Below are 14,100 nucleotides of genomic sequence, written 5' to 3' on the forward strand. Positions count from 1 at the left end.
ATCTCACTGTGTTTCCCAGACTGGCTTTGAACTTGTGATCCTTCTGTCTCCATCTCCCAAGCAGCTGGGGTACAGGTGTGCCCCACCCAGCTCAGCTGTGTTGGTTCGGCTTCGTTCCCATTGGCATTTCTAGGGCCTAGAATAGTGCCCGACAAAGCAGGTGTTAGATGAAACACCACCATTCCAGTCTACTACTGTGTATTTCACATCCCCAGACAGACACTTGCTGAGTCCTCAAAGGCCCTCACAAATATGCATGTGTCTCGCCTACCTTTCTTTCTTTTTTTTTTTTAGACAGGTTTCTCTGTTACTTTGTCTTTCTGACTCACTTTAGCCAGGCTGCCTCGACTCACAGAGATCTGCTGCTCTGCTCCGAGTGCTGGGATCAAAGGTGTGCGCCACCACCGCCCGGCTCCTGCCTTTCAATGTTAAGAATTTTACCCAACATCCCAGGCACCCTGGTGAGAGGAGAACCCGGAGGTAGCATGGGTTCGTGAGTCATGTAAGTGGCTACTACTTCTGCACCCTCTGCTGCCAAATGGGTAGTTTGTTTCTGACGACCTTGCCTCCCACGGCTCCTTTGGTGTTTTCCTTTTCCACACTTGCCCTGGCAGCAGGTCACTCAGGGACCATATAGGAAAAGGACCCTGGGGTGGGCATACAGCTTAGCCTTCCCAAGCCAGATCCTTAAAGCACTTTGATGTCTGGCAGAAGCAGACGAACACAAATAAACAGACGGGCTGTTACAGTTCTCAAGTGTCTCACCCTAGAGAACGTATGGAACCAGAACTTGGTTTTGGCACACCTAACTCCGAGTCTAGCCTGCTTTGCATTCTGCTTCCCTGCGGCCCACCCCAGTCTGTGTCCCTCTGGTGTCTCTCTGTATTTCCAGATTTGTCCTGAATCCTTCCTGCCATGTTCTGCCTTCACAGCACCCAGCCCCGCACTCCACGGTGAGGTGAAATGTTAGTTGACCGGTCTCCTGCAGTAGTGCCTGGTGAGAACAGAAGACCTAGCTCACCCAGGTGCATGCACGCTGTCGCTTGCTCTTCCAAGCTGGGGGCAGTCCAAAGGAGACATATATCTAAGGATGATCTGTTTGCATATTTATTGGGGGGACTGTGAGAGAAAGGATACTACCTGGGATCTGCTTATATGCTTTGCGTCTTTCTATTTACCTGACTTTTCAGACTTCAAAGGCCCTAGTTATGGTGATATTTTAATTGTACTGAAATGAGATTTTATTTGTATGTTAATAAATAAAGTTGCCTGGGGGTCAGAGCTAATAACAAGCCATAGCAGAGGTGGGCATTTGTGGTGCATGCCTTTAATCCCAGCATTTGGTAGGCAGACCTAGGTAGATCTCTGTGTGGTCAAGGATACAGCCAGCATTGGAGACACACGCCTTTAATCTCAATACCATAGAAGACCTGGAGGGCTGTACAGACAGGCAGTGACAAGGCAGTCATGTGTTTGGGTTTACAACCAATGAGAAGGCAGAACAGAAAGTCTATCTAAAGACAAACAGACAGGAAGTAGGTCTCTTTCGGAGAGGTCTCTTGGCTTAAGAGGCTAGCTGCAGCAGGCGGGTAAGGCTCTTAGCTCTGATCTCTTGGCTTTCTTCTTTGCATTGGTTCTGTTTTTCTTATTTAATAAGACGGTTGGTTACATCTACACCTAGTCATTTGCAGGTCAAGATATGGTCTTTTCTCTTTATTTAGTTCAATTTCTGGTAAAAAGTATATATTCAAGTTTCAACATCTTGCTGTTTCCCCTTACACACACACACACATTCATGCATACATTCATGTGGTCATTTCTATCAGTACACCTCATAAATCCCACCTGAATTCACCTTGGGCAACGTGTGTCATCTAGTGGCCCCCTGAGGATGAAGCTATCTACACATGGCAGTCACCCCAGTTAGTACTGCCCGACAGTGTCTCTGTAAGGCTCATGGGTGTTGATCCTGCTATTGTGTCTGTGTTCCAAGACCAGTCTGGTGCATCTCCTCTCACGGCACAAGATATTCATGGATATATGCCATCAGGGATGACCCTTGGCATTTATCCTCACGAATTAACCAGCCTTCTCCATTTGTGAGAAGCACAACATCCTGCCTCCCAGGGACAAGGGGACCTGAAATATATTGCTGGCTGAGCAGCACTTGGAATGGAGTCCCAGACACAAGCATCCCTAGGTCAGTTAGAAAATACTTGTTGGTACTTTGAGTGTGCTAGGCACTATTCTGGGAGCCTGGGGCAAAGGAAAGAATGGAATACATACACATCCTGACCCGGATGGAGCTGCTAATGGTTAGCAATCATGATTACCCAATTACCTTCAACTCTCAAAAATCAAACTAAACCAAGGCATAGACAGGATTCAAATTCTAGCAGCGTGATTCCAAAAGCTGGCTTCCCCACTAATTCCAGGATGCTTTTGGAGACGGGGGATTATGCATAGTATGGTGATATTTTATTTGTGCTGAAATGTGATTTTATTTGTATGTTAAAAAATAAAGTTGCCTGGGGGTCAGAGCTAATAGCAAGCCATCTAGCAGAAGTCTGGCAGTGGTAGCACACGCCCTTAATCCTGATCACATGACAGGCAGATCTCTGAGTGTTCAAGGACACTACCAGCATGGAGACACACGCCTTTAATCTCAATACCAACCATAGAGACCTGGAGGTCTGTATAGACAGACAGTGACGAGGAGTTCATGTGGTTGGGTTTACAACCAATGAGAAGGCAGAACAGAAAGTCAATAAAAAGACAGACACACAGGAAGTAGGTCTCTTTCTCAGGGGAAGGACGATAGCAGCAGCAAGGGGTAAGAAGATGGTTTTAGTCTCAGCTCTTAGCTACTGCTCTGATCTCTTGGGCTTTTAACTCTGCATTTGGCTCTGTGTTTCTTATTTAATAAGACCATTCAGAATTACATCTACAGCATAGACCAAGAATATAGATTTTAGGAGGAAAGCCACATATTTACTCTTGGCAGCATTCTACTCAGAAGTGAAGGTGATCATTGGAAACTTACCCTAAGTGGTGGTATTCTAGAACACAATGTTGCAGGTGGAGCCATGGATGAGGTCTGGGGACAACTTCTAGAGGACAAGCTCTTTAGTAAGGGAAGAGATGTTAAGACTCTTATTGTCTGTATTGCAATGTTCTCTGGAACGTGCCTAGAAGATTCAAATACCTACAGAACCCAGTGCCACTGAGAACACATTGGCTGCATCTCCACTGTGAGCAGACTCCCCAACTCACATTTGAGCAGAACACAGAAGCAATTCTCCATGGATGAGGTGTTTGAATTTAATATTTGAAAATAAGTTAGTCCAATGGTCAATGGACTCAAACAAATTCTCAGCGTTGCACAGATCTGGCATCTCCACTCGATACTGGAGCATGTTTATTATCTAGGTCATTGTTCTTCAGTTATTGAACATCAGTTCACATTCTCAATCCCCAATTTCCCACCCATTTGTGATCCTGATACAGTTCTGCTCAGATCCTTTACTCGGTGTATCTCATGTTTTCAGAGATGATTTTGATTTCACAAATCCCGAGTCAGGGCTTACAAATAATGATATGACTACCCATAATTCTTAAACACCCTCATTTTTGCCTATCAAAACTGTTGTGGTGGATTGACTGGCCTAGATTCTCCATCCTTCCCTGTACCTACCCATTTCCTATGTGAATTTGCAGCTTCTCCTATGAGGAAACAGGCCAGGTCCTTCCCTCCCAAGTTGATGAGCTGGGTTTGTGAAATAGTTTCCTCTGGTCAGTTAGCAGATAAGCTATGAGTAGAGGCTGAGTCCAGAGCATACCCAGGGCTGGAGAGATGGCTCAGTGATTAAGGGTTCATACTGCTCTTGCAGAAGACTTGAGTTGAATGTACCCATGTCTGATGCCTTTGGCTTTCATCGGCACCTATATTCATGTGCACACATCCCCACACAGATACACACATACACGTACAACTATACATACACACAATACAAAAGAAGAGTGCACCTTAAACACAACCCAGTGCATACTCATTTTTTGTTTCTCTTCCTTTGTAAGGACATGCCCGAGGCAGCATGGGGGAGGACAGAGCACAGAAGTCCTAATCATGTCAGCTGAGATCATCCAAAACCCCCTGACTTTTCTACCCCAGTAGACCACAGCCAGCTGCAAGTGTGCATGGGTCCGAGGAAATCAGGAGAAATTTCCAGCCCAGTGTGGCCCAACTGCTGACCCACAGGGTCATATATCTTTGCACAACTTGCCCATGCTGCTGGTGTGGCATTGATAACCCATACACTTCTGTGAATCTTTGGAACTTGGAACAGTACCTTTGTTTAGCCTCCTTTAAACAAACAAACAAACAAACAAACAAACCCTTGCATTCTCTTTAAACCTGTCAACAATTTTTTGGGAATATAAATAAGATTATTTTATTCCAAATTTCAGTGGCTTGGAAATAGAGGCTTCGAGATTAAGTGACTCACCCAAGGAAGAATTCTAGTTTTGTGAAGGAGCTGAGATCTAAGCCTGTGATTTTAGTCATGGTGGCTAACCATTTCCCCTCCAAATACCCCCTCCCCACCTGCTCTGTCCCCATCTCTACCCAGGCAGGTAGAGACCCTGTGCTCCCACTGGAGCATCAGACACCACTTTTATGCTTGCTTGTTCTCAGTTCTCTTATGGCTTGTGCAGAAAGCTTTCCTCTTGTGAGTCAAGAAGCTCTCTTGAGGATAAGGGCTGTAACATATTCACATTTTTCTACCACTACTATGCAACAGATTTAAAACAACTTCCTCCCAAGTCTTATTCACATTCTAAGACATCTATAATCAGGTTGAGAGTGTGCTGGTGGGAAACCTATGGGAAACCTAAAGGGGCACTGTCACTTGGATTAATCTGATGAGATTAATCTGATTAGTGAAATGCATGGTACAGGGGTTTTTCCATTTTGTTAAAAACAATTCTAGTCACGTGGCATTTGACTTTGGTGTTCACACATCTACAAAAATAAAACCCTAATGAATGACAAGGAGTCAGAAATGGGTTGGTCTGAAACTGGCACAGAATAATTCCAGTTCTGTGGTTTCTGAATTTGGGTTTTCATTTAGTAACCTGCCCTGTACATTAGGTATGCTACCACCAGGTGGTGGTAGAGCATCAGACATAAAGTCTGTACAGTAAGCCTGCATACTTTTCTGAGGTTCCCGAGAACAGCTCTTTGCCTGAGATCAAAAAGCATTTCAGTTTAACATAATAGTTTTTTTTTTTAAACCAAAATAGCTTAAATTAAACTCTTGGCAATCCTTACACATCTTTAAAACAGATATGAATTCCAAGCTACAGACAGAATCTCTGACCTCCTTACTTCTCATTCATGGCATCTGTTTATGTCCATAATGGCTAATGCAAACCTTGTACCTCCACATGGACAGCAGTATTAAACCTTCCCTGCTCAGTCTTTGGCATGGGAGCATGCACATTAGGTTTCAAAACTTAAGTTTTCCCTGTGGAAGACATTTCTGGTGTTCCTTGTCCTTTCAGTATAATATCAGATTGTCCCTTAGAATGAAAGGGTTTCTCCACAGATCAACGCGCACCAGTGGTCATCCACATGCATGTGGATTTGCATGTCTGGAGGACACCTCCCTTTATTTTCTGCACTCTAGAGTAACTTGTTAGGCATTCCACTCTCAAGTCTCCTGGGAGAGAAGCAGTTTGTCACAGTTTACCGGTGACACAGCTGAATTTCTCTAGTAACAAGTTCTGTCCTGAACGTCTTGAAAAGAAGACTTTTTCAGAAACAAAAATTTACCTGCCATATTAGAAATGTGAGAAAAACAGGAAAAAAACTTCACTGGCTTCATGACTATGGTTTACACTATGTGATTAAAAAGGACAGTGGCCATGGAAAGGGACCATGCGCTGCAGAGCTTCCCACCATCATGGCTCATTAAGCTTAAAATTTGGAACAAATTCTAGACAGGTTTATATTTATTAGGTTCGTGATGACTTGTGGCTGAATGCATCCCTAGCCTCCGAGTCACTGTCCTGTTCTGCTCCCTGTTTCCAGAGCAAAGGTCTGGGGGGCTCTAGGTCAACGCTGAGGGTCCAGGGTCAGCACGCACACAGTTGGAGGTAAAGGGCACAGCAATTTTGTACCTAAGCATCAACGTCAGATAAAAGGGTGGGAGATGTTCAGGGACTAGAGTTGGGGATGAGGAAGGACAGGCACTGAGTCCTAATTCCTGAAGACTGGGGTGTATACACTAGATGGGGCTCCCTGTGCCTCCCCAGGGTGGAAGAAGTAAACCCAGTTAGCTGTGAAGGTATGCCCCAGGGGACCAGTTCCCAGCCTAACTGTGGGAAAGTGATCCGGGGTGGGGTGGGGGGTGGGTGGGAGGGGGAGTCAGGGAAGAAAAGGCAAAAGGAAACCAAAACCAGAGAGAAGAAAAATCGGACAGATAATAGAGCACCGGCCATTCCAGTCTCCCAGGAAGCCTAGGAACCAGCAGGCCAGGTATTATTGTCCTCTATTTATACTCGGTCCCAGGGAGGGGAAGTGACTTAAGGCCACATACCGAGTGGTGGATGCCGGCTTCAAAGCAAAGTGACCTGATTCCAAAATAAAGATGAAAGAAAAGAGGGCACATTTGAAACCTGACTTCACGGTGTGTCCGACCCTTTATAAACAGTAAGTAAAATTTCCGTTTAACGGACGCTCACCCTTGGAGGGGGTCAAACCAAAACAGCGTTAGCCACCCTCAAAGGCTTCTGAGGAATACTGACTATAATTTACCCTCCTTTTGATCCGGCGCGACTGTAATTATGAAAACCGACTCTATTTACATACTCCTAATTTAGGCATGCCCTAGGTGCTAGAGACAATGGTGGTTTTTATTACTATTATTTATTTATTTATTTTTGCCTCTGTGCCTGAGCTCGTCTTGGCTGGAAATAGCTGTGTAACTGAGTTGCTGACTCAGCTCCTTCTCACACTCCACTTTTCCTCCCTATGTACATCAGCTTCACGTCCCTGCTTACTGTTTCCGATCATACCATTCCCCTGGTTAAATCCTCTTAAATTTTAAATCACGGTCCCCCCACTGATTACAGAGGCTGCACATGAAAATCATTCGGGAGGCTTTCAAGCACCTGATGCCTGGGTGCTCCATCTGAGACGGTGATGCAGCTGTTGGGATGTGGGGCCCGTGCCCTAGAGGGTATGAAGGAAACATGGAATCCGATTTTTGCTCAAGGCAGAGGCACGGGGATCACACTGCCTTTCCTGCCTGTAACGACCAACAATCCAGGAGAATCTGCTGAAAGTGCTGGGTTCCATGCTGCTGGACACAAGACAAAAAGGACAGTGAGGAGTGAGGAGGGAAATACAGGCTAGAAGTGCCCTCTTTTGTAGGAAGGAGGGCCTCAGAAAGAGCTGGGATGTCTGCTGAGATGAGAAGGGTCCAGGGAGGCCGGCATGGTTAGAGCTTGCTGGGTAGATAAGGGGCCGGCATGGTTAGAGCTTCCTGGGTGGAAGGGAGACAGTACTGAGCAGTACATGCTTATGAAGAACCTACCCGAGGCCAGACAACGAAGCACCTGGAAAGACCAGTACATATAACTCTTAAAGCCCAAATCAGGCTGGTGATAGTTTCCATACTACTCAATGGAAAGCTCTGGGATTTCAAAGCCATGGTACAAGCGCTCGGCTCCTCTGCCCAATAGTGGGAAGTCCTACCGAAGGGCCAAGCAGTATCCAGTGTCGCCCAATAAACCTTACACACAAGACCAAGGAACTTCTTTCTGTTCCAGAACATTGCTGAAACAAGTGAATGGGGAGACAGAATTATCCATCCCATGACAGGGTGAAATGCATCCTGTCTGTGCGCAAAGAAACATGACCTGCGTTCCAAGAACAACAAGGAGAAAATCAACAAACCCTGACCAACGCCCAGCTGGGGAGAATGTTAGAATCATAAGGACATTATAGGAGTTATTATAATTGTATCCCACATGTTCAACAAGTTCAGAGGAAAGACTGGCTATGTTAAACAGAGATAAAGAAATAGGGAAGGACTTTAGTCTGAACCCTAGAGTCTTAGCAATGAGAATATAATGGATAATAAGAGCAGTTAATTATAAGAAAAAAAAAAGATAAGTGAACTCAAAGACACAGCGGTAGAAACTATCTAAATGAGTCAAAGGGTTAGGGGGGAAAAAGCCTGAAAACTATTTCAAGAAACAATGACCAAAAAAATTTTGGAGGGTCATTAAAACCATAAGCCTCATATTTAAGAAGCTCAAAAAATTTAATACACAAGAAATGTGAACAAAACTACCTCAGTACATAAATCATAACCAAATAGAAATAATGCAGAAAGAGTCCAATGCGTCGGCATCTTTAATGTTGTTACCTTAGGAAAGTATCTTTCAGAAAGGAAGGCAAAATAAAGTTTGTTCCAGAGGCACATGAGTTGACAGAACTTACCACTAGCAGCCTCCCATTATTTAACATGTTACAGGAAGTCTTTTAGATAGAAGGAAATTGATGCCAGATAGAAACGAGGATCCACACAATGGGAAGGAGAGTAGGGCTGACTCCCCGGGTATGGGACCCATACAGTTTTATTATACAAGCAGCAGTTCTCTGAAACATCCTCTGCTTGGTTTCATGTTCAGCAGTCCCTGTCTTCAAATTTTTAATAATTTCAAACAAGGGGCTTTACACCTACAACATTTAAAGTGATCAAGTCATATTCTCAAAGAATGGGCACAAAATGAGCAAGTTTCCTTTAGAAAACTTTCTTTTTCTTACCACACCGTCATGGGGTTAGATTATTGTGGAATTTCCCCGGAAAGGTAGAAAGTAAATCATTGACGCTGAGGAAACCTGGCATACCATCCTGACAGCCCTACTTGAATGTAAGCACAGTTTCCGAAGTAGTTAGGCAAGAAGCAAATGACGAACTAATCAATTGACTGCTGCGAAAGTAATTCCAAACGCTATCCACTGGAGATGAGGAACAGCTTTCACAGGATGCATATGAGTGTTGCTGCTTTAGCTATGTTATAACTCCTACCCAGAGGTATTAAAACCTGTATTGGATTTTTAGAAACAATCCGGTATTATGAGCAGAGATTTAAGAATGCATTGAAATCTGAATTTTTTTCAATAAGAGCCTTGGCCATTATTAGTATTGCAGGGTACACGAAGCCTGGGCTAGAATGATTTCCGTGGTAAATAATGGTAAAGTCAATGGGAAGAAATTAATTGCAGGCTCCACAGTGAGGTCCATGAGTTAATGAATTGAACAGTGTTCAGAGTTATTTGGGTGTACCCAAGTCCCTTTAGTAGACACACAGAGGTAAAAGAAATTAACATTGTTCTTTACAATGTTAATATCTTTTTTATTGTCTAGAAAGCAAATATCAAGTTATTTACATGGCCCTTAGCTTATTATTTTTAATTTCATAATTAATCTATACACATTTCAGGGAGTAAATATATTCCCTTCTATCTAAAATTTCTCCCATGCAGAGCTGTTGAGGTTGTTGGTAAAAGTTAGAAACATTCGTCAAACTGGCTAGTACCATATGCTGAGCCTGAGAAAGCTCTGAGAGGAAAATAAATAATGGACCTTTGAACTGCTAACTAGTCATTAATTCCCTTAACAAGCCTTCGGAGGGACAGTAACTCAAAGCAATGGTTCATGAGGATAACATCTGCAGAGGGAACAATTTGCCCGCAATCTCTCCTAACACGTTCACATTTTAACACTAAAATGTCAATAGAAAGGTAGGAATGTGATATTATTACCCATAGTGGCCAAGACCGGAGCACATCAGTCAACACCAGAGTCTGAATGTGAAACCCAGGCTCAAGAGCTAAAAGGGTCAATTGTTGGCCCAGATTTCACACTGGAATTTGAGACAGGACCAGGCCTACAAAACAAGCTGTGCTTCCTGCCTTAACCGTTTCTCTGTGTTAATGGTGAGATTTCTATTCTTTTGTCCAAACCCCCTATTTGTTTATTCAAAGACATCAATATACACTACAAAAAAAAAAATGGTCTTCAGGGGCTTTCCAAAGATTATAGCTTCAAATACACATTTGTATTATTCAAGTCAAAAAATCTGGACAGTTTCATACCTTCCTAGAAATGGGTTGCACAAGTTTATTGTACTTACGAGACTAATAACAGGACATTTACATTGGGTGTTTCATCACTATGACATAATGATGCTTGTGTTATTGTCACACCTATAGTCAGTCGGCTTGTTCTCTGTTCTCTTGCCTCTACCAGCTGACCTCTGCACCTCTGACAGTTGGAATTTGCCTTTCTGTCTTCATTTGACAAGGAGAAAAAGCCACCGGAACTGTGTGGCTCCCTTTAAATCAGCTACTCACTTCAGTGATTCTGGATGGAAGCCATCAACTAGCTATAGTGATCTATGATGGGAACCAGTCTCTATAGTGATCCAGGATGGCCACCAGTCACTCCAAAGTGATCCCGGATGGAAGCCATCAACTAGCTATAGTGATCTATGATGGGAACCAGTCTCTATAGTGATCCAGGATGGCCACCAGTCACTCCAAAGTGATCCCGGATGGAAACCATCAACTAGCTATAGTGATCTATGATGGGAAACAGTCTCTATAGTGATCATGGATGAGAATCAATCACTCCACAGTGATCCCAGATGGAAACCATTAAGTAGCTATAGTGATCTATGATGGGAACCAGTCTCTATAATGATCACGGATGAGAATCAATCACTCTCCATGGATCCCTGATAGGAGTTCTCTAAAGGTCTTCACTTGAATTCAGGATTATGGTAGTTCCCTATATCAGCCAGGAAATGACAATTTACGGGTACTCAATACTGTATTAGTTGAGCCATACACTACATAAGGGACCACCCCATACCTCTCTTTATTAGTTCAGATAAACAAAGGTCTTACTTTGTCTTCTCTTTTTTGATAGAAGAGTTTTGAATTTGAGAGTACTCAAAAGCTCTGCAAGCCACAAGGTACACCTTTCCCTTCTCACATTGAAAAACCCTTAACAATCCCAAGCTCCTCAAGTGAAATGCCCAGCTCTGGGAGCTATTTTTGTTTTCTAATTCTACATCTAAAGACTCAGTTTGCTTCTTTCCCCCTTCACAGTATGCATGTCTGTTGCCATAAATGACTTGCAAAGTCTTCCCTTGTAGAGTGTGAACTTCCCATATAGATGCTACAAAAAAATTTAAATCCAGTGAGCTTACTTTACGGAAAATATACTGCATTGATGGTAGACACTCAGGCCAGAGGACTTTGAACACAGCGAGTATGCTTTCAAACTTTGAGGCAATACTTACAACTTGAACTCCTCCCTGGATCTCTAAGTCAGACAGTAATTTAGGAAGTGCAGCTAAAAAGAAAACTAAAGAGGTAACATAGGCACAAAGGCATATATACATATATATATATATTTTTTTTTCTTCTGTTTGAATTCAAAGGTGGTTATGATTAGTCTTTAGTCCCAGTAGCAAACCTAGGGTCCTTCCAGCGTTAGTGACCTCCCTGTTACCCAACACGAGGGTTACAACAGAGTCTTCCCAGAAGCCATCCTGCTCACTAGGAAGTACCGCTAATGCCAATCAGGTAAACGACTCACATGCTACTTCACATCAACAACTTCAGTAGAGAACAACTGTATTCTGAGGGTATTGTATAGGACCAGTTTTCAAGTTATACTCTTAAGTAGGATAGATTTCAACTTGGAAACTGATTTGGCCGATCTATGGAAAGTGGCCTTGTTCACAAGTGCCTAGAAAAGAGACGATCATCAAATCTCATAGAGAATTGAAGTCTTTGCCCATCGCAACCAAAACCTGAGGCAGCTTTGATCTGTTCCTTACTACACAGACTAAGAACAATGCTAACTAGAGCTTCAGGTAGTGACTTTCTTCTGGTAATGATAGCTTTTTGGGAGGGGATGAAAAGCAAAAAGTTAGGAGTTACTAATAGCAAGTGAGAGCCAACATTCTATTAACTTCGTGTGATTTTTAGACTCAAGAACAATTTGTGTAAAATGTTCTAGGAAAGATGTTATTTTTAAAGATACATTAAAACAGCAAAAGATAATTAGCTAAGAGTAATAATGCTCATTAAAATAATTAATGGCATGTAATACGTAGAAACCGGACTCTGAGACAGAAAGGAACATAAAATGTAGAAGAAAGAGAGCTAAGAAGAATCAATAATAATTGTTGGCTTTATTTCACTTCGCAAATGCCTCCCCTCCCACAATCATTAGACTAACAAGCTAAACAACCCTCTAAAAGAGTGATTTATCACTGTATTTTTTAAAGAAACATTTACAATGCCCAGACATAGCACAAATGCATAGAATCATTTTATGTTGCCTTTTTATTTTATTCCTTCACTAATTAGTGCTTAGAAAAAAATGAGAGTAAGAAGGAAGTGAGGAAGAATCAGAATCACAAAGACAGTTGATCTCTATGGACTTGAGTATATGGCAACATATGTTGGCCAGCGTTTATAGAAAATTTATGCCAAGTGTATGAATAAAACAGAGACAACATATGATTGGACGCCAACTCCAGGAGATAACATTTTGATGATTACAGCAACCTGTTTAGCAAGAGCAGAAGCCGTCCCTTCAAGCATGGGTTTTGAATTCTAATTAAGGAACGAAGATAAGGAAACATGACAGAGTGCTAAAAAGAATGTGATTAAGAAACAAAAAAGAGATAATTCTGGCTTTTAATAGTGAACAGGGGCAAAGATCAGGCTGGGAGCTTATTTTGCCATCACATCCATATTCTAAACTGACAAGATTTCCTAAAATGGAAACCCCAGAACTTCTTGGAAGGTTTGGTTAGATAATGCAAAAAACCCTAGGGTCCTCTCTTTATATCTCAGTCCACCATCTCAAAACGTCAAAAGACAATGACCTCAGAGTTCACATACACACACACACACACACACACACACACACACACACACACACACTGATTTGTAAATCCTTATTAGATGTCCAAACAGTCACAAAGAAAAAGAATTCTCTGGATTCTCCATCTGCAATCAAATTCCCTTCACATCAAAAGTCAAACAGTGAAGGTCTCAGAAAGAGAGTGACTTACATTGATAAGTTCACCCTCCCAGAGTTTCTTCAGCAGGTCCATCGACGTATAGCCATTAATGAGGAAGGCTTTGGTGTAGTCACCCAGCTCAATGGAATCCAGCCACTCAGCTACAGAGGTGGGATGGTAGCCATCGTGACCAATGGGTCTCATCTGTAATTAAGAACAATACGTTAGAGATGATTTAAACCAGTTCCCTTCTGTTCCAACAACAGGAAGCATCTTGCCACTTGCAAATTAATCTGTTATAAGGCATCAGATATTTCTGGATAGAGAAGTAAGGAAAAAGAAAAACGCTTTATGAACCGTTTTAAATCATTAGTAATTTTCACGCTGAATTAGTTTTCAAAAATACACCCAGAAATTTCCAATTTAGCTGCTAAATGAACTCTATGTTTGAGATGATGAAACATGTCAAACTTCTGTGAGAGACTTTCTTGGTATTTCTGCTGGAATGGGATTGCAAGGGATGTCAGCTGAGTCGCCAGGGTTTGGTGGGGGAAGACAAGAGGGACTGCCATTTCAAAATAGAGATGGTAATTCTCATATGCACAACATCAAAGTGTGTGAAAATACTGCATGACTCAAACATTCCAATGGCATTCACGCTTATGCAAGACATGTATTGTAGGTAGCGCATACACGCTGGAGAGACACACTGCTGTGGCAAGCCAGTTAAAAAGAGGCCTTGAGTGCTTCAAGACCATGTGTTCTGCCTCAGCTCTACAGTATGTTAGATATGAATAGGGAACTTGCTGGCAGACAGGCTTCTATTTTTTGTCAGCTATATACAGATTTTTTTTTTTTAATACTTCAGGGGAACAAAGAAGTGTGACAGCGACATAATGTTTCTGAGTTTAAATTGGAATGTGAAAATAATTTCAGCAGGAAGAACTTCTGGGTTAAAAGATTTGTAGGGATTCTTCT

General features: G+C 42.5%; 1 protein-coding gene across 10 annotated transcripts in view; it reads right to left on the bottom strand.

The window, feature by feature from the left end:
- Anks1b (ankyrin repeat and sterile alpha motif domain containing 1B) overlaps positions 1-14,100 on the bottom strand; it is an 854,565-nt gene that overhangs the window by 303,875 nt on the left and 536,590 nt on the right. For all 10 annotated transcript variants that reach the window (XM_037211910.1, XM_037211909.1, XM_037211906.1 and 7 more), the window contains one exon: positions 13,174-13,326. In XM_037211910.1, coding sequence (XP_037067805.1) covers positions 13,174-13,326 — 153 coding nt within the window. The remainder of the gene's footprint in view (positions 1-13,173; positions 13,327-14,100) is intronic.

Source organism: Peromyscus leucopus, chromosome 18 (assembly GCF_004664715.2).
Source record: "Peromyscus leucopus breed LL Stock chromosome 18, UCI_PerLeu_2.1, whole genome shotgun sequence".
In the NCBI taxonomy this organism is placed as follows: Eukaryota; Metazoa; Chordata; class Mammalia; order Rodentia; family Cricetidae; genus Peromyscus; species Peromyscus leucopus.